Source organism: Cebus imitator, unplaced genomic scaffold, assembly GCF_001604975.1.
Source record: "Cebus imitator isolate Cc_AM_T3 unplaced genomic scaffold, Cebus_imitator-1.0 Scaffold919, whole genome shotgun sequence".
Taxonomy (NCBI): domain Eukaryota; kingdom Metazoa; phylum Chordata; class Mammalia; order Primates; family Cebidae; genus Cebus; species Cebus imitator.
The window spans coordinates 53479-77804 of NW_016108234.1; the positions used below are offsets into that span (position 1 = coordinate 53479).

At 56.8% G+C, this 24326-nt stretch overlaps 2 protein-coding genes across 4 annotated transcripts; one reads left to right on the plus strand and one right to left on the minus strand.

Annotated features, from left to right (window-relative positions):
• Window positions 1–207: 207 nt before the first annotated feature.
• Window positions 208–17430, plus strand: LZTR1 (leucine zipper like transcription regulator 1). Its single transcript, XM_017520943.2, has 21 exons — window positions 208–877; window positions 1331–1393; window positions 4491–4547; window positions 6194–6273; window positions 6751–6859; window positions 7486–7569; window positions 8111–8168; window positions 8767–8906; window positions 10013–10214; window positions 10598–10753; window positions 11180–11290; window positions 12022–12114; window positions 12284–12379; window positions 12464–12629; window positions 12918–13087; window positions 13232–13388; window positions 14075–14201; window positions 14291–14440; window positions 15059–15164; window positions 15251–15331; window positions 15599–17430. The coding sequence occupies exons 1-21, from the start codon at window positions 678–680 to the stop codon at window positions 15713–15715; spliced, it is 2523 nt and encodes an 840-aa protein (XP_017376432.1). The 5' UTR covers window positions 208–677; the 3' UTR covers window positions 15716–17430.
• Window positions 17431–18183: 753 nt separating this feature from the next.
• On the minus strand, window positions 18184–20568 carry THAP7 (THAP domain containing 7). Of its 3 annotated transcripts, none has more exons than XM_017520958.2 (5): window positions 20517–20568; window positions 20252–20331; window positions 19692–19847; window positions 19059–19199; window positions 18184–18848 (listed from the first exon to the last, which is right to left on the minus strand). In XM_017520958.2, exons 2-5 carry the CDS (start codon window positions 20329–20331, stop codon window positions 18296–18298), a joined length of 930 nt encoding a protein of 309 aa, XP_017376447.1. In that variant the 5' UTR covers window positions 20517–20568; the 3' UTR covers window positions 18184–18295. The 3 variants fall into 3 exon arrangements, with proteins under 3 accessions (XP_017376447.1, XP_017376446.1, XP_017376445.1); XM_017520957.2 differs by lacking the exons at window positions 20252–20331; window positions 20517–20568 and adding exons at window positions 19944–20014; window positions 20138–20245; XM_017520956.2 differs by lacking the exons at window positions 20252–20331; window positions 20517–20568 and adding an exon at window positions 20138–20245 and having other exon boundaries at window positions 19692–20014.
• Window positions 20569–24326: the final 3758 nt, after the last annotated feature.

Below are 24326 nucleotides of genomic sequence, written 5' to 3' on the forward strand. Positions count from 1 at the left end.
CCACTTAGGGCTATGGGAGCTGTGTCCTGAGACAGACCCCATGACTTTCATAGCCGGAGCATTCTCAATTCCCATGTCGGAGGTGAAGCAGCTGAGGCCCTGCTAAGTAGGAAGGAGAATCCAGAAGCTCCTCGCCGCGTTGCCTCCCAGTCGACAAGAACGCCAGGGAATGAGGGAAAATGCGGGGTGTCAGGGCTGGGGGCCCTAGCAGCAAAGGGAGCGTTGAGCCGCCTGCAGAGGCCGCTGCGAGCCCGGAACCCTCCATGTGAGATCCCAACTGCGGCGGACGATCCAGGCCAGAGTCACGCCCAGACACAGGGCATGCTGGGAACTGCGAGCCCACCGCTGGTCTTCGGGCGGTGTGGGCCTGGGAGGCACCGGGGAAGAGCAGTTCCGAGGCGTTGGGGACGGGACACCGCATTCGCTAGAAGGGACAGCCCAGCGCCAGTCCCCAGAAAGTTCCACGGTCGCCGCGAGGCAACCAACCCTGCACTCGCCCGTGGTCTCTTGGCCAGCTCTAGGGTTGTAGGGAAGAGCGAAAGGCCCCAAGCGCGGCGCTGGCCGGAAGTGCCGCGCCATCAGCGCAGGGCTCGCCGGGAAATGTGGTTCCTTTAGGCGGCCCGGGGCGGTGGCCGCGAGTTCTGCAGGCAGCGCGGCGGATCCGGCGTGGACCCGGGATGGCTGGACCGGGCAGCACTGGGGGCCAGATCGGGGCTGGGAGCCTGGCAGGCGGTGCGCGGTCTAAGGTAGCCCCGAGCGTGGACTTCGACCACAGCTGCTCGGACAGTGTGGAGTACCTGACGCTCAACTTCGGGCCCTTCGAAACAGTACATCGCTGGCGGCGCCTCCCGCCCTGCGACGAATTCGTGGGTGCTCGGTACGGTGGGCTTCAGTGGGTCCTGAGGGCAGGAGGGGCGACCTGCAAGGGTCCCAGGGCGTGGTCCAGGGGTGGGGCCGGGGCGTAGCGTTCTGGGGAGGATTCTGGTAGCGGGGGGTGGTGCTGTACAGGACTCTGTTCAGGGCAGGGGAGAGGGTTCTGAGGGAGTTCCAGAGCCCGATGACCCGGGGCAGGGTACTAGAACTAAGTTGTGTTTGTGGATATTGGGCTGGGGTCCCAGGTGCTCTGAGCTGGGGTGAGGAGTCCAGAGAGTCCTGGAGCCGTGTCAGGGGTCCTCACTTGCAGGATGATTGGTGTTATATTAGCAGTTATGGATCTTAGCAGTTGAAAGATGATATCTAACTTCTGTGGCAGCTTTTCTGCTTAGTCCCATTCCTTGGGTGCCCCCCAGGAGGGTCCTGTCCTCACCTCCCTGCACTCCTTTCTTTCCAGGCGCAGCAAGCACACAGTGGTGGCCTATAAAGATGCCATTTATGTATTTGGTGGAGACAATGGGTGAGTGAGTCTGAGCATCAGTGTTTGGACCAGGTGGGGAGAAACACTATGGTCAGGGACTGGACCTGTCCAGTTCCATTACTGTCCTTTCAGATGTTATCTAGTGCCTCTAAGCCTCAGTTTCCCCATCTGTGAGGTTCCCTGCACTCACCTTCCTGGTGATAAGGATTAAATGAGATCCTGCACTCATGGTCCTCAGCACATGCTCAGTATGTGGAAACGTCCCTCTTGTTCTGAGTAGATGCAGCCTTGAAAGAAACACAACCTCTTTGCGGCCAGCCCTGCAAGTCACTATTCTTTCCCTGGGCCTCATCTGGTATGGAGGACACAGTTTTATTTATTTCATGCAGTTTTCATTTTTTTGTGAAGGTTTTCCCACATTGCGCAAACATCAGGCAACAACCTGATGTTTTATTGGTGGGCACACCTCCTTTCACATGAACTGTCTCCAGTTAAGTTGTGGCTGGTTTCCTTATGCAGAGGGTGGAGTATTTGCACATGACCAGTTGTGCCCATGTGTCCTAGCCCTGCCTCTCAGCCCCAGGACCTGGAGTGAAGCCCTGGAAGGGCTGGCCTCTTACTGGTTCTACAGCCTTGGTCCTCGGCAGGTCTCCCTGGGGGGCTGGCTTGGAGATGGTGCGGTAGTCAGGACCCCACCAGGGTCTGCAGACTGCACAGAAAAGCCTCCCTGGGCGTGGCCCGGGCTTCAAGCCTGTCTTCCTCCCACTCTCTTTCCCCGGGTGTAGCCGGTGGGACCCATTTACAAGAGCAAGTCAGAGCATGCCCCTCATTGGCTCATTCTCCTGTGATGCCTCCCTGCCTCTCTGAGTAAAAGCCCAACCTCATGAGAGTCCACTGCTCCTCTGCCCTCAGTCTGTCACTGCATTGGGGCTTCATTGCCTTGTTATGTTTGGATTGTACCAAGTGCCCCCCTGCTCAGGCCTGTGCACTACCTGTTCTCTCCCCTCACCTTCCTGCCTCTCTGGTGATGCTTCTTGTGACTGAGGCCTTCCTTGGCCATCTGGACCACCAGAGACCATTGCCTCCCCTTCATGCCTCTTACTGTCTTCCTTTGTTCCTGAGGCATACAGATATTGGTTATTATCCATCTCTTCAGTCAAGGCAGGGCCTGTGCTCCTTTTACCATTGAATCCTAGCATCTAGAAAACTTAATAAAAGCTTGTCAAATGAAGGAATGAAGTAAAGAAGAGGCATCTACCCACAGGCGTTTACTGGAGCCTTGATGAGAACCCTCCAAACCAGAAAAGGCTTTGGTGTCCAGTGCAGGGCAGCAAGTGGGACATGGGGGACCTTAATCCTCAAGCGTGTCCTGAGCAGGTAGTTTCTGTGACAACTGTGTAGCAATAAACAGAAACATTTTTGCTGGAATGTGACCAAAAAATAGGATACAAATTTGTCTCACTTTGTAAAGACTGTCTTAGTACAAAGAAAGATGGCCTGCTGCGGCACGTGGGGCAAGTGAGGGAGGGAGAATTATAGTCACACCACTAGTTTCTAGGCTCCTGGCTTCCTGGCTGCATCGCCTCAGACACAGCCTTTGAACCACTAGGCTTTGTCGCCATCTGTGAAATGGAGGTGGGAGCACACCCAGTGGTGCAGACTGAGACGGTGAGGGGACACCCAGCATAGGCTGGGCATGAGGGTGCACTGGGCTCCTGTCAGTTTGCCCTTCTTCCCAAGGGCTGTGTAGTAACATGCCAGCCAGTCATGTTAGGTGGTGCAATGGCCAGTGGATTTGTTTTTCTATTTAATTGTATCTTTAACATGATTATTTTGGTTTTTGCAGTAAAGAAGTGGCAGGGGCCAGGTGCGGTGGCTCACACCTGTAATCCCAGCACTTTGGGAGGCTGAAGTGGGAAGATTGCTTGAGGCCAGGTGTTCAAGACCAGCCTGGGCAGTAAAGCAAGACTTCATCTCCCAGGCTCAAGCAATTCTCCTGCTTCAGCCTCCCGAGTAGCTGGGATTATAGGCACCTGTCACCATGCCCAGCTAATTTTTGTATTTTTAGTAGAGATGGGGTTTCACCATGTTGGCCAGGCTGGTCTTGAACTCCTGACCCCAAGTGATCCACCCTCCTCGGCCTCCCAAAGTAGTGCTGGGATTACAGGTGTCAGCCACCTAGCCCAGCCCGTTGTCTCTCTCTCTCTCTCTCTTTTTTTTTTTTTTTTGAGACTGAGTCTCACTCTGTCCGCCAGGCTGGAGTGCAGTGGCACGATCTTGGCTCACTGAAACCTCTGTCTCCCGGGCTCAAGCAATTCTTCTGCCTCAGCCTCCCAAGTAGCTGGGATTACAGACGTGTGCCATCACACCCAGCTAATTTTTGTATTTTTAGTAGAGACGGGGTTTCACCATGTTGGTCAGGCTGGTCTTGAACTCCTGACCTCAGGTAATCTGTCAGTTTGGCCTCCCAAAGTGCTGGGATTATAGGCATGAGCAACCATGCCCAGCCTTTAAAAAAAATTTTTTTTAATTAAATTTTTTTTTTTAATAGAGATGGGGTTTCACCATGTTGGCCAGGCTGGTCCTGAACTCCTGACCTCGTGATCCACCCATCTCGGCCTCCCAAAGTGCTGGGATTACAGGTGTGAGCCACCGCGCCTGGCCTTTAAAAATTTTTTTAAAGAAGTGGCAGGAAGATCAGAGAGACGCAGAGGGCCTCCCCTGAGGCATGGGCAAGCACTTGCATTGTGGGGTACAGCCGCAGAGAAAGGGGACTGGGATGTGTGAATAGGGGTTCTGGAGGCTGGGGTGAGGTATGAGGGTGACTCTAGCCTTTGGGTCATTTCATCCCCTCACGTCAGCTGCTGGTTGGGCTCCAGGTGGCCACGTTCATGCTTTGGTCCTGACCCAGGCAGGCTGGTGGCTGCCTGTGAGGCAGCCCTGGTGCCCACATCAATTGGGGAGCCTCCTTTGTGGTCAGCAGTCTTGCTCTTGGGCATCAGCTGGTTGTCTGGCTGGGTTAGTGATGCAGCCCAAATCAGCCCCCTACTCCACCCTGGCTACATGCAGTGCCCGTCTCTGGGGTCCCTGCAGAGCAGACCTGACTAATGCCACCCTCTTTCTGGCTGCCTTTCAGGAAGACCATGCTCAATGACCTCCTGCGGTTCGATGTGAAAGACTGCTCCTGGTGCAGGTAGGTGGCCCCGTACTCTAGGGCCCTTCCTTTCCTCCTAGAACACGGTGGCATGTTGCTGAGTCCTGGTTGCTAGCAGAGTCTCACTCATCATGGGAAGCTAGAAAGAAGCTTCCAGGAGGAGACAAGCAACAGCCCCAGGGATGCCACACCCAGAGCCAACCTGTCAGGGCTGAGGAGATCAAGTGACTGCCTACCACCTTCAGCTGCTAAGCTGGGCACGCAGGGTGGCACCCTTCTGGGCTGCCCACCTCTGCCCCGAGGCTGGCGCTAGTATGGGTACAGAAATTGCTATGTCATTTCTCTCACATTTGATTTTGTAACATGGCTAATAGTTACAAATTAATTTTAAAAATCATTCTGAAGGCTTCACAATTATTTGTCAAAAGTTGCTTAAGTATAAAACTCAGAAAAGGAGTAGCCTCAGGTAAGTAGTGTAAATGGATTCAGTACATAAAATGTAAAGGCAAGGCGCAGTGGTTCATGCCTATAATCCTAATGCTTTGAGAAGCTGAGGAGGGAAGTTCCCTTGAGGCTAGGAGTTCAAGACCAGCCCAGGTAACAAAGATAGACAGATAGGTGAAAGAAAGAAAGATAGATAGGTAGATGATAGACAATAGTTGATAGATTGATAGATGATAGGTAGATAGATGATGGATAGGTAGATAGATCATATAGATAGGTGATAGATTAGATGATAGATGAGATGATAGGTAGGTAGGTAGATAGATAGATGATGGTTAGATTGGTAGGTATTAAATGAAATTGATGGACCCTGTGCTGTAGGATGCCGCACTGCTGCTGAGAGCAGGAATGTGGATGGTCCTAGAGTAGTGTAAGGACCTGGTCACGTTCTGTGAGTTCACAGAATAAGCAGTTCACAAAATATCTACCACTTGATTCCATTTAAACAAATTCCATGGAAACATAAATATGCACCAGAGAGGTGTTCAGGGAAGACCTCAAGGTGTTGCCAGAGGTTTTCTTGTAATGGAAATTTGCATGATTTTTAGTGCCTATTTTGTTTTTTTCTTTCCTTATTGGTTATTTTTTTTTCTAAAGATGGGGTTTCACCATGTTGGTCAGGCTGGTCTTGAACTCCTGACCGCTGGTGATCTGCCCGCCTTGGCCTCCAAAGTGCTTGGATTACAGGCGTGAGCCACCACGCCTGGCCTCGATTTTTTTTTTAAGTTTCTATAATGAGACAGGTATCACCTTCAAAATACAAAAAGGTAGCCAGGCGAGGTGGCTCACACCTGTAATCCCAGCAGCTTGGGAGTCTGAGGTGGGTGGATCATCTGAGGTCAGAAGTTCAAGACCAGCCTGGCCAACACGGTGAAACCCCACCTCTACAGAAATACAAAAAAGTAGCCAGGCATGGTGGTGGGTGCCTGTAATCCCAGCTACTCAGAAGGCTGAGGCAGGACAATCAATTGAACTTGGGAAGTGGAGGTCGAGCCGAGATCATGCGACTGCACTCCAGCCTGGGCAAGAGAGCAAGACTCTGTCTCAAAAAAAAAAAAAAAAGAAAAGAAAAGAAAGAAAGGCAGCACAGGGGTGGCAAGGCCACCCTGTGGGGGTGTGGATCTCATGCCTCATGGGTAACCCCCGCTTGACCCTCACCATCCCTGTGCCCACTACTTCAGGGCCTTTACCACTGGGACCCCACCGGCCCCCCGTTACCACCACTCGGCCGTTGTCTACGGGAGCAGCATGTTTGTCTTTGGTAAGTACCCTCTTCCCTCCCAGCGGCTGTGTCGCCGTGAGGCCCACAGATACCCTGCCCTTCTGCAAGCCTGGACCTTTTGTGCTCGGGCAGTGCACAGCCGGGGCTCTGTCCACCCTTGGCTTTGTCTGCCAGTCTTCTGAATTCCGTGCTGGATCTGGGACCCCTTGCCCTCACGGCCCTGAGCTCACAGGGTTGGGTGTCTTTCTGTGTGACTGGGCTATGGCTGGAAACAGTGTCCTGCTCATCTCCGTGTCCCCAGAGCCCAGCACAGAGGCAGGCAGGCAGGCAGGCAGTATATGCTTCTGGGGCTTGTGGAGGGAATCCTGGCTTATGAATTTTCAGTGGGGCCAGATTCTGCTCCATCTCCCAGCATTTGAAACCTTAAATCCTGCCTTTGGGTTTGAGGGTTCCTTTTAAGTTTGAAACCTTAAATCCTGCCTTTGGGTTTGATGGTTCCTTACTCTCTTTACCCAGGGGGCTATACTGGGGACATTTATTCCAATTCTAATTTGAAGAATAAAAATGACCTCTTTGAATACAAGTTTGCAACTGGCCAGTGGACGGAGTGGAAAATTGAAGGACGGTGAGAAACTGCAGAAACATTTGGGACAGGCTGGGTCCTGGGTGTCAGTAGACCTGGGATCTGCCCCCTGTTGCCTCCCAGATGAGGGCCCTGAAGGCATGCTGTAGCAGGTAGTTTGGGGTTGGTGGGATCCCCCGGGGGCAGCTGTACATGGCCTGCTCCCAGCCCTTAGATTCCCTCCTTTCAGAAGAGACCCAAATGGGTTGGGTGTGGTGGTGCACATGTGTAGTTCTAGCACTTTGGGAAGCTGAGGTGGGAGGATCACTTGGGCCCAGGAGTTCAAGGCTGCAGTGAACTATGAATGCCCTACTGCACTCCAGCCTGGGAGACAGAGCAAGACCCTGTCACAAAAAAATTAAAAAAAAAGACCCAATGTATTGCTGATAGCGTTTCTGGGGTCCTGCTTTTCAGGCACCTCCTTTGACATTTTGGTGGCACCGAGGAGAAGGTTCTGTGCCTCTGTAGCTGCCTGCTGCTGTTGCTTATTCCCAGTGCTTTGTGGAGGCCCTGAAGCCCCAGTGTCGGGCAGATGTGGCCATGCTGTGGCCCCTGCACTGGCCACGTGCTGGGAGGCTCAGATCAGCGCTGGGCAGCCTCACTCCCTCCCCTCTTCCCTTGCATTTCAGGTTGCCAGTCGCTAGGTCAGCCCACGGGGCCACAGTGTATAGTGACAAGCTGTGGATCTTTGCTGGTTATGATGGCAATGCCAGGTGGGTGGTGGTCCGGCCTGTGTACCGCACCTCCAACTGCATGGAGACCCGGAGCAGGCCGTCCTGGCATTTGAGGGCTCAGGCTGGGAGAGCTCTGCCTGGTGGATATTGAGTGCCATTCTGTGTGGGGATTTCTCGGGAGGGGGTTGGGGGAAGAGGAGGATGGGCAGATGGAGGTAAGAGCCGCTGGGTGGATCCCCGTGGTTACCTGAGTTTCTCAGGTGAGGGTTCTCAGCCAGGAATTGCCCTTGGGGGCTAAGTCAGTGGGTGGGTGGGCGGTGCCCAGGCTCAGGCCCAGCCCTGGTACTTGCCCAGGCCAAAGGCCTTTTCTTCCTTATTTTAGAAAGTTGGCTTTGCTCTTTTTCTGATTACAAAAGTAGCATGTGGTTGTTTCCCAAAGCTTCAGCATCACAGAAAGCCGCACAAGTCTCCTATCCTGTGTGGGGGTAGGGCTCCTCCCTGTAGCCATCCCTTCCAGCCAGGAGTGGATCCAGCCTGACAGCTAAACCCAAGGGGTCCTCACTGGTCTGTCCTAATGCAGGTTGAATGACATGTGGACAATTGGCCTCCAGGACCGAGAGCTCACCTGCTGGGAGGAGGTGAGAGGCGTGGGGAGCCAGGGTGCAGGTGGAGGGAGGTGGGGGGCATCGGGAGCCAGGCACAGGGTCGAGGCTGCTTTCTTCCCCTTACAAAGCCCAGCCTTGACCTGAGCCTCACTCTCCTTCCTGGCGACCTGCAGGCCTTCACGGCCAGTTCCTCACTGTGGCTGCACAGTGACTCAAGGCTTTGGATAGGCAGCACGCCACGTGTGAGGGATGTGATTTTGCTTTAATCCACCCTTTATTTCAGTGCAGCAAAGGCAGCCTACTTTGCTGCTCCCTGGAGCTCCCCCTGGGCTTGCTTTCCCCTTTAGAAACATGGAATTTATTTATTTATTCATAATTTTTTTTCTTAGTCTTCCGGGCATGAAAAACATGAGTTTAGCCCCTGATGATTTAACCCTGATGACTGTAGCCTCAGCTGTTCACAGCTGGGCCCCTTGAGGTGGCTATGAGCTGTTCCAAAACAAATGAATCTGTGAACCTTCATCTGCGGAAGTTTCAAGAATAAAAGCACTGCCATCTCGGCAGTCTTGAGTGTGGTGAAATGTGAGCGGGCCCTGTGCGGCCTGGGCTGAGCTGCCCTCTCCCGCTGCAGGTGGCCCAGAGTGGTGAGATCCCCCCGTCTTGCTGCAACTTCCCTGTGGCCGTGTGCCGGGACAAGATGTTTGTGTTCTCTGGGCAAAGCGGGGCCAAGATAACCAACAACCTCTTCCAGTTTGAATTCAAGGACAAGACGTGAGTCCTCTGGCCAGCGGGGCTGGGTGAGGATGATCAGTGCCCCTGAATCCTTCTGAATATGAAGGATGTCCCCTGCACCTGGTGGCCACGGTAACTGTCCTTTTGAGCTTTGCAAACAACAGGAGGTTACAGCCCAGAGCAGGGATGTGTGGTGCCCCTGGCAGGCCCCCAGGATATGGCTACAGCTTAGCAAGATAGGGCCTGGTGAGGAGGCCCCTGGCTAGGCTTCCCTCTGAAAGTGAAGGATGTCTCTTTCCCTGTGAATGTCTTAGTCAGTGCCACCAGTAACAAACGCGGCCTGCATAGATCTCAAATGATGACAGAAGCCCAGAGGGGCCTGCAAACCCTGAAAGCTGTGGCCCGTGCTGCCCCTGGCTGCCGGCCAGCCCTTGACCCCTGCAATGGGGCTGGAGGAGAGGGCGCAAGGAGTGTGAGCTGCAGGTGCAGGGGGCTTGGGGAGGGACTTGGGAGCTTCCCTGGAGGCTGGGGGTGTGTGGGAGGAAGGGCAGGGCACCCCAGGATAAGGGAACCTGTTAGGGGCCTGGGGCTCAGCATGAAGCCAGATGGCATAGCCTTGCCAGGCCAGGATCTGTTCTGAAGTCTTCAGCTAACATAGCAAAAGAGAGGACTTGTGGGAGGTGCTGAGAATCCTGGAGGGTAGAAGGTGCTGTAGCAGCATCAGGATATGGGGTGCAGGCAGCTCCCAGGATGGGAACTCAGCTGTGTTGTTGGTCTGATGGGGCAGCGTGAAGGCAGTGACCTGCGATGGTCTCTGCACAACTTCACTCCCCAGAGAACAGGACTACCTGGCGGGTCAGATGCCACCCTCCTGCCCGTCACTGCTGCCTGCTCATGGGGGGAGGGGGAACTCTGGCAGGACCCTGAGGTGGGCTGCATGGAGCCAGGCAGGGCTGGTGCCAGCGCTGGATGGGGTGAGGGGTGCTCAGCTCAGGTGTCTAGGCCCTCCCTCTGGACCCGGGCTAGTCACTGTAGGGGCTGCAGGGGGACCTCCCAGTGAGGACCTTCCAGTGAGGGTAGTGGGGAGACCCAGAGGGTGAGCAGGAGCCCTGGCCCAGCACTGGTTCACTGTTGTGTACCCCCAGGTGGACACGCATCCCAACTGAACACCTGCTCCGGGGCTCCCCACCACCCCCACAGCGGCGCTACGGGCATACCATGGTGGCCTTTGACCGCCACCTCTATGTGTTTGGGGGTGCAGCCGACAACACCCTGCCCAATGAGCTGCACTGCTATGATGTGGACTTCCAGACCTGGGAGGTTGTCCAGCCCAGCTCTGACAGCGAGGTGACAGTTCCCAAGGGGGTCCTGACCGCTGGCTGGACTCCAGTGGCTCCTACCCTGCTCCCACGCTCCCCCCAGCTCCTCATAGCCTTAGGGCCCCCTGGGGTTCCAGACAGCTACTGGGAGCCAGTCCAGGACACCTGGGTCTCAGCCCTGGACACCTGCCCCAGCCTCTAGCCCTGGCTTCGCCCCACAGTCTACAGGGGGTTAACGCCCACACCCCACCATGGCTGCATGGGGCTGCTGTGCTGCAGACCTTTCCCGGGAAGCCCACCCTGGCCGGGAAGGGTCTGCAGCACGCCATCGAGGCCAGGATGGTGGGGGTCTCTGGGCACCTACCTGGCTCTTGCCGACTAGTCTCATGCCCAAGTCTCTCTCCTTTTCAGGTTGGTGGCGCTGAAGTGCCCGAGCGAGCCTGTGCTTCCGAGGAGGTGCCCACCCTGACCTCTGAGGAGCGGGGTGGCTTCAAGAAGTCCCGAGACATGTTTGGCCTGGACTTTGGCACCACCTCAGCCAAGCAGCCCACCCAGCCCGCCTCGGAGGTACAGGCTGGGACCTTCATTAAGACTCCATCATCCCCTGAAGCAGGTCTTGTGATCAGCCCCTCTCGCACATGGGGAGACTGAGGACCAGAGAAATACTTGCTTGGGGTCACGCCACAAAGGAGATGCAGGGCTGGGAGCCCTCGCCCAGCTGGCCAGGCTGCAGCTTTCTGGGGTCGGTGCTACACACTGGCCCAAGTGCCCTGCCCACTCTGAGGGTCTCCATGGCTCATCATGCCCCACTTGCCCGCAAGGGCACCAGCTCCTGCCTGTGTCTGTAGCTGTACCCAGGGCCCTCCTCCCTTGGGAATCCTGTCCCCTGGCCCTTCATGGCCATGAAGTACCACTTCCTTGCCCTTGCCTGGCTGCACCGGCTCCACTGTGGAGGCTCTGTCTCCCATCCCACCTTGCCTTGTTGTCCCCCAGCTACCCAGCGGGAGGCTCTTCCATGCGGCCGCTGTCATCTCGGATGCCATGTACATCTTCGGGGGCACGGTGGACAACAATATCCGCAGCGGGGAGATGTACAGGTTCCAGGTGTGGGGCCTGTGGGCCTGTAGGGCCAGCTGGGTGGACAGGTCCCCATGATGGGAAACAGGCCAAGTGGGGCGGCGGGACTTACCCAGACTGTTGCCAGAGCCATACCTGGCAGGATGGAAGCCTTGGGAGGAGCCCTCTGGGTTGAGGGCAGGCTGAGGTGGCACTAGAGTGGGCAGCCTCTGTGCACAGTGGGGCAGGTGGGTGGTGCTGGGGCTCGTGGCAGAGGCAGTGGAGGGAGCCAGGCCAAGCTGGGCTCAGCACTGGAGCCTCACAGCCATCACAGCCTGACCCAGGGCTGACAGTGGCTTGTGTTGACAGCCCCTTCCCAGGCCTGGAGGAGCAAGTGGTCAGGGCAGGGACTCACAGCCGCAGTGAGGTCAGGGCCGGCTTCCTGGAGGAGATTGGGGTGTGCTGGTGGGGGCCAGCTTGCGGACATGGGTCCAGGCAGAGTGGAGGCAGCAGAACTCTACTGGGGCCCAGCCGAAGGCGGGACTGGTGGGGGAGCCCTCACCTGCCATGGGGCCATGGACAGTTGCAGGTGCCCAGGCTGAACCCAGGCCATCGCTTCAGGGCGGGGTGGCGGCTGCTTCCTCTCCTCAAGGCGCATCTGCCTCCTGGGCCCTGAGGGTCAGCATGGGCCAGGTAGGGACTTCAGGGTCAGCCTCCGTGGCTGTACTGAGGCCACCCTGCCGTCCTCAACATTGGGCCTCACTGGGCCCCTCCTGCAGTTCTCCTGTTATCCTAAATGCACGCTGCACGAGGACTACGGGCGGCTGTGGGAGAGCCGTCAGTTCTGCGACGTGGAGTTTGTGCTGGGTGAGGTGGGTGCCTGTCCTTGTGCCCTGCTCTGCCTGCTGTGCCCGGGCAGTGGGAACTTCGGCCCTCAGAAGAACAGCTGGTGGCCCACTGGTGCCGACCCTGGTCGGCCGGGTCTCTGTTCTCTGGGGTGAGGGTCCCCTGCCCTCTGCCCATGCATCATTCTTTGTGCAGAAGGAGGAGTGCGTGCAGGGCCACGTAGCCATTGTCACAGCGCGGAGCCGCTGGCTTCGCAGGAAGATCACGCAGGCACGGGAGAGGCTGGCCCAGGTGAGGTGCTCACCTGCCCTGTCCTGACCTGACAGCCATGCCTGTTGTCCACTGGGGTGCCCTTGAGCTCCCTTCTCCCCACAGAAGCTGGAGCAGGAGGCCACCCCAGTTCCCAGGGAGGCCCCCAGCATGGCTGCGGGTGGGGCCCGGCCACCCCTGCTGCACGTGGCCATCCGGGAGGCCGAGGCCCGGCCCTTCGAGGTGCTCATGCAGTTCCTCTACACCGACAAGATCAAATACCCACGGAAAGGTCCGCCTGGGTGGGGGTGGAGCAGGATTGGTGTGGGTTGGGGTGTGGGCAGCAGAGCCAGGAGGTGGGTGCTGCCAACCCTGCCTTACTGATGGGGCCCCTGAGGCTTGGAGGCTGCGGTCAACCTCATCACTCATGATCACTGCAGCTGGATGCCATCTGAGGCCTCTGAGACCTTGTTCCCACCTGGTGGCCCCAACCCACACTCTTCCATGGGGGGAGCCCTGGGCCCTGTGCCCCACCCTCTCCTCCCCATCTCCCTGAGACTCGGGGGGCTCTGGGGCGCAGGCCACGTGGAGGACGTGCTGCTCATCATGGATGTGTACAAATTGGCGCTGAGCTTTCAGCTGTGCCGCCTGGAGCAGCTGTGCCGCCAGTACATCGAGGCCTCTGTGGACCTGCAGAACGTGCTGGTCGTGTGCGAGAGTGCCGCCCGGCTGCAGCTGAGCCAACTCAAGGTGTGGGGTGGGGTCAGCGCGACCAGGGCTGGGTGGGGTGTGCTCAGGCCTAGGCCCCCTCCCTGCCAACCACCGTGAGTCCCTCACCCTGCCTGAAGCCCTGGCTTGACCCCCCCGCCTGCCTGCCTATGCCTGTCTGCCCAGGAGCACTGTCTGAACTTCGTGGTGAAGGAGTCCCACTTCAACCAGGTGATCATGATGAAGGAGTTCGAGCGCCTCTCCTCCCCACTGATCGTGGAGATTGTGCGGCGGAAGCAGCAGCCGCCCCCTCGTACTCCCTCGGACCAGCCGGTGGACATTGGTAGGAAGCCCCATTCCCCTTTCCTGGGGGCTGGGAGTGATGGTGTTCATCTGTGACAGGAGATTTGGGAGCCATAGCACCTGCCAGGCCCTTGGGGTGGGTGCCATGGGACCCCAGAGTGCTTTCCTGGGTACAGGGCAGAAACAGATAGACGCAGAAGCCCCCAACCCACGGGGCTTGCCACAGTGGGCTGTGTCCTGGTGAGCTGGAATTCCCTGAGCTGATTTCTGGGGGTAGACATGGGGCTCCTCTTTTGGGCTGGGATGTCAGGTCTGATGGCCCAGAGTCACAGTGATCAATCTCCGGACTTCTCTTTGCTTATAATGTCATAGGCCCCTTCATTCCCCCAGCTCCCCCTGGGCCTGTGCTGACCCCAGTTGCTGGCTCTTGGTGACATCTGCAGACACCAGAGGCCATGCGGTGGGCCTGGAGGGGGCTTGATCATGAGGGCAGCAAGGGGGCACAGCAGGCTGGGTGGAAGATGAGATGCTGGGGGGTAGATTGTGTGGGGTGCCGAGGGAGGACAGAATGTGGCTGATGGTGCCTCAGGGCCAGAGTGAAGCCTCCTGCCTGGGTGAAGTTTTGTTTAGGGAAGCAACATGGGCAGATGTGCAGGAAGGTAGTGCCGTGGGGCCTCGAGGCCAGAATCCCAGGCTGTACCTGCTCAGGGTCCCTCCCACCCCCAGGCACGTCTCTCATCCAGGACATGAAGGCATACCTAGAGGGGGCAGGTGCAGAGTTCTGTGACATCACATTGTTGCTGGATGGGCACCCACGGCCGGCCCACAAGGCCATCCTGGCCGCCCGCTCCAGGTGGGTAGGGCTGGATAGGAGGGGAGGGCGGGCCTGAATGGTGTCTTCATTTTGCTGACAGCCGGGTGTCTTCCACTCGCTGTCTGCAGCTACTTTGAAGCCATGTTCCGGTCCTTCATGCCCGAGGATGGGCAGGTGAACATCTCCATCGGGGAGATGGTGCCCAGCAGGCAGGCCTTCGAGTCCATGCTGCGCTACATCTACTACGGCGAGGTCAACATGCCGCCTGAGGACTCGCTGCATCCTCGTGCCCCAGGGAGCTCCCAGGTCCCCACTGATGGGTCCCAGCACCTGCCTTGGGCAGCTTTGAGGCCTGCTGTACTATCTGGGCTGGGTGATCTGGGCCCAGTACCTCCCTCCAGAGGATTTGCTGGTGCCTGGGGCTGGGCCTGGTGCTCTCTGAAGCAGGTGGCAGCTGGCAGGGAGGGGTCTGCAGCCAGGAGGAACCAGTGGGTTCCTGACCCTCACAATTGCCCAGAGGATGGGGTGGGTCATTTCTTTGTGTGACAGTTGAGCACAGATGTGGTGCTACTCCTAAGTCATTTCAGTAGGGGTCTGAACATGGGGGGTCAGGATGCCTGTTAGGCCTGCAAGGCCATGGAACAGCACTGCAGATGTGCAGACAGTATTTTTCTGGGGAGGGGATTTATGGTTTTCTTTGGATCTTGAATGGGACCTTTGACCCATTAAGCAGTTCAGAATCCATTTAGAGTGCCCGCTGGCGTCTGGGCTGGATTGGAGCCTGGCCTCTGGTGAGCTTGGGACTCCAGCTGCGCGCCTCCTTGTCCTTCCCTGGGAGGGTGTGGGTGATGTGGGTGGACCAGCTTCCTTTGGTCAGCTCCTTAACCAGGCCCCAGCTACCTGTTTGCGGCCCCCTACTATTACGGCTTCTACAACAACCGGCTGCAAGCGTACTGCAAGCAAAACCTAGAGATGAATGTGACAGTGCAGAACGTGCTGCAGGTAGCCCCCCAGCCCTGTGCCCATGGCTGCAGCTGCTACTGAGCGGGGGTGAAAGGGGCAGCGCCTCAAGGTCCCTGCCGTTGCAGATCCTGGAGGCAGCTGACAAAACCCAGGCGCTGGACATGAAGCGGCACTGCCTGCACATCATCGTGCACCAGTTCACCAAGGTCAGGGCTCTGGCTTCCCCTTCAGGACTTGCTTCCCCTTGGCAGTGACCGTGCCTGGGCAGGGAGGGGTGCCCAGGCTCTGTGGTCTCCTGCAGTTGTGGGCCCTGGGAGTGAGCAAAATAAGAGTAGCTCACAACTGGCCGCACTTAGCCCCGTCCTCAGGACCAGCCTGAGCCCTGAGCAGGATGGGCCATAGAGGGCTCTGCTGCCCACGCTGGCCCTTATGTGGATCTGGTACCATCTCCTTCTGGCCTGGTTGCCTTGCAGGTCTCCAAGCTGCCCACGCTGCGGTTGCTGAGCCAGCAGCTGCTGCTGGATATCATAGACTCCCTGGCTTCCCACATCTCCGACAAGCAGTGTGCAGAGCTGGGCGCCGACATCTGAGACCCTGTGGCGCCTACCCAGCGTGAAGAATTGCCATGCCTGCCTGCCCTGCCCACTGAGAAGACTGTACTAGCCACACACGTGCCTATGGCAGAGTGGGTGCACCTGCCAGGCCAAGGGTCAGGGTGCCCAGAGCCTCCAGAGAGAGCTGAGGGGATGTGTGGCTCCAGATGCCTCAATTCACTGAGGACACAGGTCCCACAGGGAGCGGATGATGAAGCAGACCTCCTCCCCTGCTGGCACCCTCTCCTGGTGTCGTGTGGGTGCAAGGTCACGGCTCAGTGATGGGGACACCAACCAGAAGTGGGGAGAGATGGGCTTCCCACCCTGTGGAGCTCGGCCTGGCGTCCGAAGCTTGGGCATGTTGTGGACCCAGGCACTGGGGCCTGTCACCAAGGCCCCTCCAACATGCAGAAGGAGGCTTGGCAGAATTGCCCCTGCACCAGGGAATCTGTCTGGGCTATTCCTGCGCTGCCCACCCTCACTGAGATCCATGTAAGGGGCTCCTCCCACCGGAACTTGAGTGGGGACCGCATGTGGGTCTCACATGACTTGAGGTGAATCCTGGAGTGAAGGGCCCTGAGGTCAGCTCCCAGGTTGGCTGGGCTGGGCCGGGCCTGATTTTCATAGGGGTTGAAGGATCCCAGCCCACCTGTGTGCATGTCAGGGCTCAGGGCTGGGCCGAGAAGCCAGCAAAGTCCCCCGTGTCCCTCACTGAGTATTCTGTCATAGATAAGCCTTCATTAAAGCCACAGCAGTGCTACCTACCATATACACCTTGCTGGCCTGGCCACCATTGCTGGCCTCAGCCCCTCAGCCCTCCTGCAGCCAAGGACTGGTTGTGTGGCCCATGGCTTGGCAGACCCCCAGACGTAGGTTAGTTGGTCTTACCTGTCTCTAGCCATGCTGTCAACTCCTTCCCCAACCTGGGGTGACCCAGTCACAATGGGGAGAGGAGCTGTGGAGGCCTCCAGGCTGGCCCCTCCCTGGGGAATCCTGGAGTGGGCTCCTGCCCTTTTGCCCCTGTACTGTGCTCTTGGCTGCTGTGGAAGGTGGGCTGCCCTCTTGCCCTAGTGAGGGCCACATGAGTCCACTCTGATGCTGGGGAACCAGTACTCCCTTACTGGGAAGAGGATTCCAGGACTCCTTATTTTGTCATGGCTGCCATGAAGCCACAGCTCACCTTGGGGAAATGACCTGCTCTTTTTTGGCTTTAGAGTTCATTTTCCTCCTCTGCCTGTGTGCACGTGGATGGGGGGCCCTGAGTGGCAAGTTGCTTAGCTAACAGGAGAAATCCATAGGCAGCCTGCAGGCTAGGAAGTGGCCTGGTGCAAGATGAGCTGGCAAACAAGGGACGGCAGGAGCAGGGGCAGAGGCTGAGCCAAAAGGCCCTCTGGTGAGGACAGACGCCCAGGGCTGTGGCTGGGGTATGTCAACACATGGAAGTGGAGTGCAGGCTAGGGCAGCCAGCCAAGTGGGCCAGATGTTGAGTCACTCAGTGGGGCCACAGAACCACCTACCCAGTTTCCACAAGATGTGGCTCTTACCACTCCCACAGGGCAGCCTCCTCCAAACCCCTCCTGGAGGGGCCAGCCCAGAAGCCTCCTTGAACTAGTCTGCAAACCCTGCTCTATGCTGACCCCGTCACTGAACCCTCAATTGTCTTTTCTAGACATGATGTTGATGTGAATAAATGAAATTACATGCCAAGGGTCCTAAAAAGCAAATTTTACAAAATTTTTGTGGCAGTTTCTGGGACTAAAATGAATTCAGTTGTGCTCTTTGGCAGGGAAAGGCCAAACTCACAGTGAGAATCATCCCACGCACGGAGCTGTTTGAGAATCTCAGCTGCGGCAAGGCCTTCCAGGTTTCTGGGAGTTGAAGGAAAAGGATGCTGAGACCAGGACCCAAGTGCTTGTCTGCAAGTTCTAGCCACCTCTTCCCAGACTTCCAGGGACTAGAAATGTCACTTGTTGGGGCTTCACTACTTGCTGGCGTGCCCCAGGAGGCTGATCATTGTCATTGTCCGTTTTTCAAATAGAGACAGCAGTGAAGGGAGCAGCGAGGGGGTTGCCCTGCTTACCCACCAGGCAGATGAGGCCTGTGGACAGAAGCCTGTCATGCACCTGTTTGAGAACTGAATCTGGACCGGGTTTTAGGAGTGTTCTCAAAGGGGCTGGCTGGCTTAAGTTGGGGCTGTTTCAGATCCCGTGGAAAGGGTGCCTTGAACTGCCTTCCTGGCCCCTACTCACATCATCCTGCCCCTTCAGAAAACCCTGTGGGACATGGAGCTGCACTGGCTGGCTGCTACCGGTTTACCAGTAGCTCTGAGGGGTGAAAGCCAGGCTCTCTGCTCTCCCTGGTGAAGGGCTTGAACTAAGCCCTCTGGGAGCTGCAGCCCCTGTCTGGGGGTAGCAAGCTTAGTACCCAGAGGGGCTCCAGCCCCCAGCTGAGCCAGACAGCAGGGCCTCCTTCTAGAATCCACTTTATTATGGCACCTGGTGGGTATGGTGGATTCTGAGGGAGAAGGAGGCTGCAGCCTTGCTGGGCAGCCCCTCGGTCAGTCCAGCAGCCCCTCCCTCAGGCCATGCTGTTGCTCAGCTGCATTGCAAAGTCCTGCACATGCTCCTTCAGAGTCTGGCGGGCATCTGCCTGTGCCCGCTTCTCCCGTGCCCGCTCCTGCTGCAGCTTGGTCAGTCTCAACCGCAGCCGCTGCTCCCGCCGCTTGCAGGCCTGCAGCTGGCGCTGGGCCTTGTCAAGGGCATCAAGAGCTGCCTCAGCTCGCCGCTTCCAGAGCAAGGCGCTGCCCACCTGGTAGCTGTGTTCATTCTGGATGTAGGCTCCGGCGGGTGGCGGCAGGCGGAGCATGTAGGCTGAGGGGGAGACTGGCCGTGGCTCGAGCGGGGAGGACTGTGGCTCTGGTGAAGGCTGGGCACTGCAGCCTGCTTCATCTGCCTGGGCACCCAGGGGGCCCAGAAGGTCTGAAAAGGGGCTGCTGAGGCCAGGCTCCAGCCTCCCAGCTGGGGAGGCTGGCAAAGTGGCAGGTGCTGAGGCCTCTTCCACAGGAAAGCAGGTGACATCAGCAGGTGGAGGTGGAGAAAATGGAGTTGTGGGCCCTCGGCCCTCGGAGCAGCTGGTAAGGGGGAAGAGAGAGACTAATGGGCTAGGCTGAGGGCCTGCCAGACCCCACTCCACCAGCCCACTTAACCCCCCAGCACCCAAACCTGATCCACAGGTTCTGTGCAGCAAGAACCCTGTCGGGCTAGACTGCTGGCAGATGACCCAGAGCCCAGTCCCTCAGCCTAGAGGTGGGAGTGGGGCTTTCCCCACCAGTACCACATACCGCTTCCTGCATCGCCTGAGCCGGGTGACTTCAGGGGGACCAGATGGATAACTGTGCCCCTTGGTCTTGGATGTCCGGCGCAACTTGGAGAAAGACTCAAATATGGTGGGGACTGCTCCTTCCTTTAGCCTGTGATACCCGCTGTGGGGAAAAGCAGCCCAGATGAGCTGGAGAGCAAGTGCTGCCTCCCCAAGCCAATCTGCCCCCAGCACCCCGGAACAGCTTCCCCAGCACTAGCGCCATGGGAGGCTGGAAAGCATCGTGCAAACAGTAAGTCTCGGGGATGCCAAGTTAGAGCTACACCAATCGCTTCGCTGCAGTACTCCTCAAAGTCGAGGTGTGTGGAAAGCCTGCACAAGCAGAGCTGGGCTGACCTGCCAAAAAGAATTCTTTCATTTGTGGACTCGCTGGCAGGACTGGGGCTCTGAAGAATACTCTCTGGAAAGGCTCATGTTTTTCCCTTGTGTCACTGGCAGTGATCCTGGGGGTGGGTTTCATTGTACAGAGCTGGGAACCTTGGAAGCAGGTCGGCCTGCCTGGCAGGCTGCTCAAGGGACTTCCAGGACCTGCAGCTGTCCCAATCCGCCTGAAGCCCCACCTCCTACCCCAATGTTGGCTGGCAGGGAGGCCCACCTGATTCCCACCAGCTCAAAGCAGTTCTCCTCAAAGTGTTTGGAGCAGAAGTAGATGTACTCGGATGCTGGGTCCCACAGGCCCTGGCCGCTGGGGTCCAGCCGCTGGCAGTTGGCCAGCCACAAGCCTCGCCTCGGGTTGTCCTTCTTGGGAAGTCTGTGGAGCCACAAACCCGTGAGCAGTAGACTGTCCGCAGCCCGGGGCTCATGCTGCCCAAGCTCCCCGCTGGGGAAAAGCAGACCCAACACGCGCCGCCACGAGACCTCCCTGCGACCCCGCCGGGCAAGCACCACCCGCCCGGGCACAGACGAGGCAATGGAGGCCTAGAGAAGAAAAGCAGTTTGCTCAGCGTCAGAGCGGGGCAGGTCCAAGGCTAGACTTCCCGTTCTCCCCTTCCCGACAGCACTTGGTCCCGCCGGGACCATCCCACTTCACCTCCCACCCACAGGTTCAAGGCCCCTCAGGACCCGAGAAAGGCGCGAAGCGTCTACGCAGTTGCGGCCCAACGAGGCGAGCAGCAACCAGCGCATGCGCACGTCAGCCCGCGCACGCGCGCCGACCTGTGGAAGGAGATGCCGCGGCTGCGCGTCTCGCGCGTGTCCCGTGTGCAGCAGCCGGCGGCGGAGCAGTGACGCGGCATCTAGGGAAGAGGCGGGAGTTAAGTCGTGAGCGGCTGTCTGGGGATCCAGAGGAGCCTCGTGCCTTCAGCCGCCGCTCCTCCCCGGAGGGGGGAGGTCTGACCCGTCGAGTCTCCCCCGGCTCCCGGCCTGTTCTCGCCCGACCCCGTCCCAGCCGGTTCTTTAGACTCCCGTCAGCGGCACTCACGATCTGGCCATTGCTGCGCCGCCGAAGTCTCGCGAGGGGTGGCGCGCGCCGGAAGTTGGTACCATAGAGACTGGAAAGTCGGCGGTGCTCCGCCCGTAGGGCGGGGCGGGGCGAAGTCCTCGTGAGTTGGATTCGGAGGCGGTGCGAGCGTGCGAGTTCTAGTCGCACCTGCGTCGTCTCCGTTCCCAGACTACCAGTGCGGTCACACACGTGGGCTTCTCTTTCGTCCGTTCAGGGCTCACTCTTCTCTGTAAACACCCGGGCACAATGGAGCGGTCCCAGTGTACGGGTCGGCCCGGGAGCGGAAGGCGGCAGTGCCCTGGGAACCTCGAAAGCCGCAGGGGCGACAGATCGCCTCGGAAAGACTTGACGGAAGAAAGAAAACCGGGCCTGGGACGCTTGCCCAAGAGAACCCGACAGAAACCAGAGCCTGCACTCACTGCCGAGTACCAGGGGACTTGAGGGAGGGCGAGGAATGCCCCTGACTACACTGGGGACGTGCGCCGGGCAGGAGGCTTCATTGTAGCCACCCTCGGGGCGTGACAGAGTCCGGAAGAAGCTGAGGATGCTGGTGGAAAGGCAGCGTCGGGAGCTACTGTGCTCAGCCTGCGGAGTCCTTGGACACATGACCTGGCGGGCTCCTAACCTGAGCCCTCACCTCTTCCCCTAAGACTCAGTGAAAATAGCCACTCCGTTTAAGGACTTCCGAAGGTTTGAATGTAAAATAATAGGCCAGGCGCTGTGCCTCACGCCTGTTAATCCCAGCGTTTTGGGAGACTGAGGCGGGTGTATCACGAGGTCAGGAGATCGAGACCATCCTGGCTAACATGGTGAAACCCCGTCTCTGCTAAAAATACAGTAATAATAATAATAATGAGGCCGGGCGCGGTGGCTCACGCCTGTAATCCCAGTACTTTGGGAGGCCGAGGCGGGTGGATCATGAGGTCAAGAGATCGAGACCATCCTGGTCAACATGGTGAAACCCCGTCTCTACTAAAAATACAAAAAATCAGCTGGGCATGGTGGCACATGCCTGTAATCCCAGCTACTCAGGAGGCTGAGGCAGGAGAATTGCCTGAACCCAGGAGGCTGGGGTTGCGGTGAGCCGAGATTGCGCCATTGCACTCCAGCCTGGGTAACAAGAGTGAAACTCCGTCTTAAAAAAAAAAAAAAAATAATAATAATGATAGCAATAATCAGGTGTGGCGGCATGCGCCTGTAGTTCCAGCCACTCCGGAGGCTGAGGCAGGAGAATCACGTGAACCCGGAAGGCAGAGGCTGCAGTGAGCCTAGATCACGCCACTGCACTCCAGCCTGGGCGACAGAGTGAGACTCCGTCTCAAAAGAAAAAAAGGTAAAATTAAGCATTTTTTCCTAATTCCCTCAGTCAAGTGGTTTGAAGCCTCCATTAGGGGAGTAAAGCAATTACTAAACATACTGACATGCTTAATAATTTCTGTAAGAAAACAGATCTTTAATTTTTCCCATAGAAATGCACTTGGAAAAAGAAGGTTATCTGGAGGAGGAATCTGTCAAAGTACAACACAGGAGAAAAACAATATCGCAATACAGAAATTTTAATAGGTAATTAGCTTTCCTAAGGTTATGGTGGGGAATACAAAGGGATGGTTGCCTGCTGCACCCTCCCCTCACTGTTTGCGTTCTTCAGCCTCAGCTTCTATGGAATCCACGCCCACCTCTTCATAATCCTTATCCAGAGCTGCGAGATCGATCCTCGCTGGCCTCAAAGAACTCCCCTTCTGCCTTCTGCCATGCCCTCCCCAACATATCAGTCTGCAAAGGTGTGCATGGCTGAGCTGATGGTCCAGGCAGTCCCAGGCCTCCGTGATGGCCACAGTGTTGCTCAGCATTCACACGGCCTGCTGCATGTTGGCCAGATCTCTCCCAGGGACCACTGTGGGTGGCTGGTAGTTAATGCCCACCTGTTGGAGATGGGGAACATGAAATGAAGTTTATATTGGCCTCAGAAATGGTAGCTCATGAAAAATTAGAGCTGTGGACCAGTTCAAACACTGTTTTAAGAATTGGTTCTAGACCCGTTCTAGGCCACAACCTCCACCACCCAGGTTCAAGCGATTCTCTTGCCTCAGCCTCCCGAGTAGCTGGAATTACAGGCACCTGACACCACACCTGGCTAGTTTTTGTATTTTTAGTAGAGACAGGGTTTCACTATGTTGGCCAGGCTGGTCTTGAACTCCTGACCTCAGGTGATCCACCCACCTTGGCCTCTCAAAATGCTGGGATTATAGGCATGAGCCACCAACCACACTCAGCATTTTTTTTTGGAGACAGGGACTTGCTCTGTCACCCTAGGGTTAGAGCGAAGAGGGATAGGGTTAGAGTGAAGTACAGGGTGCCATCTTGGCCCACTGCAGCCTCAACCTCGAGGCTTAAGCAATCTCCTCTCTCCGCCTCCCGAATAGCTGGGACTACAGGAAATGTGCCACCATGCCCAGCTAATTTTTTATTTTTTGTAGAGACAGGGTTTTGTCATGTTGCCCAGGTTGGTCTCAAAGTCCTGGGCTCAAGCCATCCACCCAATGGGGTTACAAAGTGCTGGGATTACAGGTGTGAGACACTGTAGCTGGACCATGTAAGTATTTTTACAATGAAAAACCCATGTTTTAATTTTCTAAGACAGGGTCTTGCTCTGTCACCCAGGCTGGAGTGCAGAGGCGTGATCATACCTGACTGCAACATCTACCTCCCAGGCTCAGGTGATCCTCCCATCTCAGCTTCACAAGTAGTGGGAACTATATGTGCGTGCCATCACACCTGGCTAATTTTTTTTGTATTTTGTGTAGAGATGGGGTTTCACCATGTTAACCTGACTGATCCTGAACTCCTGGACTCATGCACTCAACTCCTCACTCACCCGGGCCTTGTCCAATTTTTTTGTGTGTGTGTGTGAGAAAGGGTCTGAGTCATCCAGTCTGGAGTGCACTGGTACAGTCTTGGCTCACTGCAACCTCCACTTCCTAAGCTCAAGTGATCCTCCCACCTCAGCCTCCCATTGTGTTGAGATTACAGGTGTGAGCCACCATACCTGGCCCTTTTCCTATATTAAAAAAGAAAAAAATTGACCTGAGACATGAGAGACCATGGCAGGAAGACCACTTGAGTCCAGAAGTTTGAAAGCAGCCTAAGCAACGTAGCAAGACCCCATCTCTAAAAAAAAAAAAACATAGCCAGGTATGGTGACCGGTACCTGTACTTCCAGCTACTTCAGGAGCTTAGGCAGGAGGAGCACTCGAGCCAAGGCATTTGAGACTGCACTGAGCTATGATCACACCACTGCACTGCAGCTGGGTGAAAGAGTGAGACCCTGCCTGGCGCGGTGGCTCACGCCTGTAATCCTAGCACTTTGGGAGGCCACGGTGGGTGGATCACCTGAGGTCGGGAGTTTGAGACCAGCCTGACCGACATTGAGAAACCCTGTTTCTACTAAAAATGTGAAAATTATCTGGGCGTACAGGCAGGCACCTGTAATTTCAGCTACTCAGGAGCTACTCAAGCAGGAGAATCGCTTGAACCTGGGAGATGGAGGTTGCTGAGATCGGGCCATTGCACTCCAGCCTAAACGAAGAGTGAGACTCCGTCTCAAAAAAAGAAAAAAAAATGGAGATTACAGTACCTCACAGGGCTATTGAGGGATCAGAAATGAGGTTGATAAAATGCTTTTACAGAGAAATCCAGCAGTTCCAGTGTAGAGGCTGATTGTCCGGGACAGAACTGAGGAGACCAAAGTAGCCTTCACATAGCATGAAATTCCTGGACACCTGAGAAACA